The sequence below is a fragment of the Pistacia vera genome, unplaced genomic scaffold (genome assembly GCF_008641045.1).
Source record: "Pistacia vera cultivar Batoury unplaced genomic scaffold, PisVer_v2 Contig1133, whole genome shotgun sequence".
Lineage (NCBI taxonomy): Eukaryota > Viridiplantae > Streptophyta > Magnoliopsida > Sapindales > Anacardiaceae > Pistacia > Pistacia vera.
This window is the reverse complement of record NW_022195175.1, coordinates 518,995-522,500: the sequence shown is the minus strand read 5'-3', so window position 1 is coordinate 522,500 and position 3,506 is coordinate 518,995. Positions and strand designations below refer to the sequence as shown.

Sequence of the window (3,506 nt, the reverse complement as noted above, 5' to 3'; positions counted from 1 at the left end):
CCTCGCTGCATGAGTTGAAGCTCGTCCTTGAGTTGGAGTTCTCGAGTCTTGGATCTCTGAGAGAATGAGGCTTCAAGAGTGGTCCAGGCCTCATGTGCATGACTCAAACCAAGTACTTCACCCATAGACTCCTCCGTGAGAGAAGAATATAGAAGACTTAGGAGAGTCTGATCTGTATTCAACCAAGAAGTGTAGGCTGGATTTTCCTGCGTAGTGTCGTCAGATCCAGTAATCTTTGGAAAAGGAGCCTGAACACTACCATCCAGATATCCAAAGACACCTTGGCTGGTCAACAGAGGTAAGAACTGATTTCGCCAGAGCAAATAATTGGTGGAGGTCAGTTTGATGGTGAGCATATGCACCATCGTGTTCAGCGGAAGTAAAGATGATGAGGACGAAGCAGCCATGAAAAGGATCGAAGAAGGATAGAAGAGAAAAAATAAAAAATAGAAGAAAGCTCTGATACCATATAGAGGTTCAAAGACCCGTGTATATGTGACTGAAATCCTCTATGAATATTGAGGCAATCTGTTTCATTATATAAAGTGTATTTACAATAGGAAAGTCCTATAACAAAATATATGCAGTTGAGATTATCCTATAAAAGATAAATACAGGATAGTTAAGATAAATACAGTATACAATCATCTAAGATCAAGGAAAGACTAATCCGAAGAGGATTCATCCTTATCAGGTAACAAGGGAGCAAGTGCGATCTCTCTGCGTAGCTGTACATGATGTGAGTTTGCTACAAAAAATTTCGATGCCGCCCTTTATCTTTCCCAGCATAAATTTCAAAAGGACACTTGAAATTTACCAGTAATTATATACATATAAGACTGTTATCTTCATCTACTTGACATATAATAGTACTTGATTAAATTCAAAAAGCATCTTTTTAAGGTTGGAAGATATTCAAAATGTATCCTCTTTTTCTAGAAAACGATTAGGTGGCAATCAGAGACAATTGAAAACTTTTAGGAAGAAAGTTTATTATTAAACACTCTTCAATAGGTAGGAATAATGAATCTTATACCATTAGAACAATTGTATATTTGTATGTATGTACTTATGCTAAGAGTAATCTTTTCCAGGATTCGGATACAAATGCAAGACCGTTACAGCCAATAAACTCGAGGTCGCTGCATCTTTTCAGACCAAATGATGATTTGACAGAAAACCCATGATATATATATATTGCAGCTCATTGCTATATGTGTATCATGCATCCACCGTAGACCTCATCTTATGCAATAACTCCAATATCGCCATGCCCATGCATGCCATTGTTGATGGAGAAATATAGTGATCTACACTACTCTAGACGAGAGACACCTATATCTACAGATTTTTTTATTCGGATATTTTTTTGTTTATTTTATTATTATTATTATCATCATTAGAGATCATATATATCATTAATAAATACAATTTTTTTATAGTTAAATTCCTGTCTTGTCACTTTAATTTATAAATTGGTGTAACTTATTATATTTTTCCTAAAGAGAAATAATTATATGAATAGAATGGTCTTAGTGTGTATTTCAATTCATATTATATATGAAAAGACAAAAAAAGAATTTTTTTATGCTTTGATAAACTAAGATTTCTGTCACAATACATCTGAAAAGTGTGATTCGCTGGTAAAATATCTATCTATGATAGACTGAAAAGTGTATAATATATGTCATGAATAGGTTCTTTGGTGAAGTTATGCAGCAATCGATTGCCACAATACATCTGCCACATTAATTAATTTTAATCGATAACATGCATAAAGAAAATCAAATCTACTTCTATAGTTGGCAATAATACGTACGTACATAAAGAAAATCAAATCTACATATATAATTGGCAATGAAAGTTAACGTGCACAAACCACAAAGCTGTTTCCCAAGAGATAATTGGCAATGAAAGATAACATGCACAAACCACAAAGCTGTTTCCCAAGAGATGAAAATTTTGATTGATAATGGTCTTCAATATTTACTAATTATAACTGCTTACAGTCATACCATTCTGCCAAGAACTTTCATGATATCATCCATTGATGGCCTATGCAAAGGATCATCTTCCACTCAAGCCTCGGCTAGAACAGCTAAACATAACGCTTCAGCAAGAGGGTAATCCTCCTTAAAACAAGAATCCATGAAACTCCTCAATTTTTCAAAACAACCACCTTCACTTCCTTCCCCTCCCAAAAATCCAATGCACGCCTTGAATAATTTTCCATCCATGTCCTCTCTTCCTGAAATCAACTCAAGCAAAACTACCCCAAATGCAAAAAAAGTCTACCTTTTCCGAAACTGAGCCATTCAACAGATATTCTGGTGCTATCCATCCTTTGACACTTGCCGAAATATCATTTCCTTTTGAAGATCCAACAGCATGGTTTGTTTCAATACTTGCGAGTTTCGCTCTCCAAGTTGATGTTATAAATATATTCCTAGTATTTACACTCATGTGTGCATAGGTTGGGAAAATACAATGATGCAGATAGTGCAGGCCTGTAGCAATATCAAAAGCTATCTGTGTTCATTTTTACCAATTAAGAAGACTAGATGAATTAGACAAGCAGTTCCTTAGGCAGCCATGGCTAGGCAATTCAAACACAACATATGACCAAGAAAAATCACTATCTCCATAACAAACACCTTGTAAACTCACTATATTTATGAGCTTGATATTCGAATTTACATCGATTACCTGTCGAGTATCTTCAAACCGCATCTGCTTGATCATCACTTCAACATAATCAATCATCCCTTTAAAGGATTGGTCTCCAATTTTGTTATCTTCACCGAAATTTTTTGTTGCTCTTTTGAGATCCTCCATACTGTAACTTGACAAAGAGTACTTTATTCCTGCAAGGAGATCCGGAGATAAACATGAATTTGCAGAGCTGTGACCAGTTTGACCAGATCGAGGAGAGCTTATCGCGGTTGAAAATGAAACTTGAGTTGAGCTTCTGGTATTGAATGATTGTATCCTCCCACCCTTCCATTTGCGAAAGGCCAAATATAAGTGGGGCCTGATAGAATATATTTCCATGCCAAAATGACCAGAGATCGAATCGGTTTCTGGACCCAAGAACTCTAGAAATTTTACTTGCTTTTTGTTTCTGTTTAAGTTAACCATGCATCTGCATGCATGGTTAATATATGTACTGTATATTATTTGGTAAAATTATAATTGAAATAACTTCAAGTTTCTTAAAGAATTGAACTATATATGAAATAAACTTATTGATTGATAGATAGTAATAATAAGTTAATAAAGATATTGCTTTCATAATTTAAGATCATGAGGTTATAACAGTTATACTGCAATTACAATGATATTCGTAGATATGCAAGAGATAATCTATAGCTATTTATATAGCTTCTAATAAGTTAATTGGAATGAGTTAATGAATTCACAAGACAACTTTACACAAATTATCGACTTGATGTTTCTTTTAAAAACCGACTTTAATTCTAAACTTTATATATCATTGCAATTCGAAT

General features: G+C 34.3%; 1 protein-coding gene and 1 pseudogene across 1 annotated transcript in view; one reads left to right on the top strand and one right to left on the bottom strand.

The window, feature by feature from the left end:
* Nucleotides 1-1,187, top strand: part of LOC116143710 (alpha carbonic anhydrase 7-like) — a 6,484-nt gene extending 5,297 nt beyond the window's left edge. Inside the window, exons 7-8 of the mRNA XM_031429151.1 lie at nt 695-739; nt 1,095-1,187. Coding sequence (XP_031285011.1) covers nt 695-739; nt 1,095-1,187 — 138 coding nt within the window. The remainder of the gene's footprint in view (nt 1-694; nt 740-1,094) is intronic.
* An 822-nt stretch (nt 1,188-2,009) lies between these two features.
* Nucleotides 2,010-3,138, bottom strand: LOC116143702 (annotated as a pseudogene).
* Nucleotides 3,139-3,506: the final 368 nt, after the last annotated feature.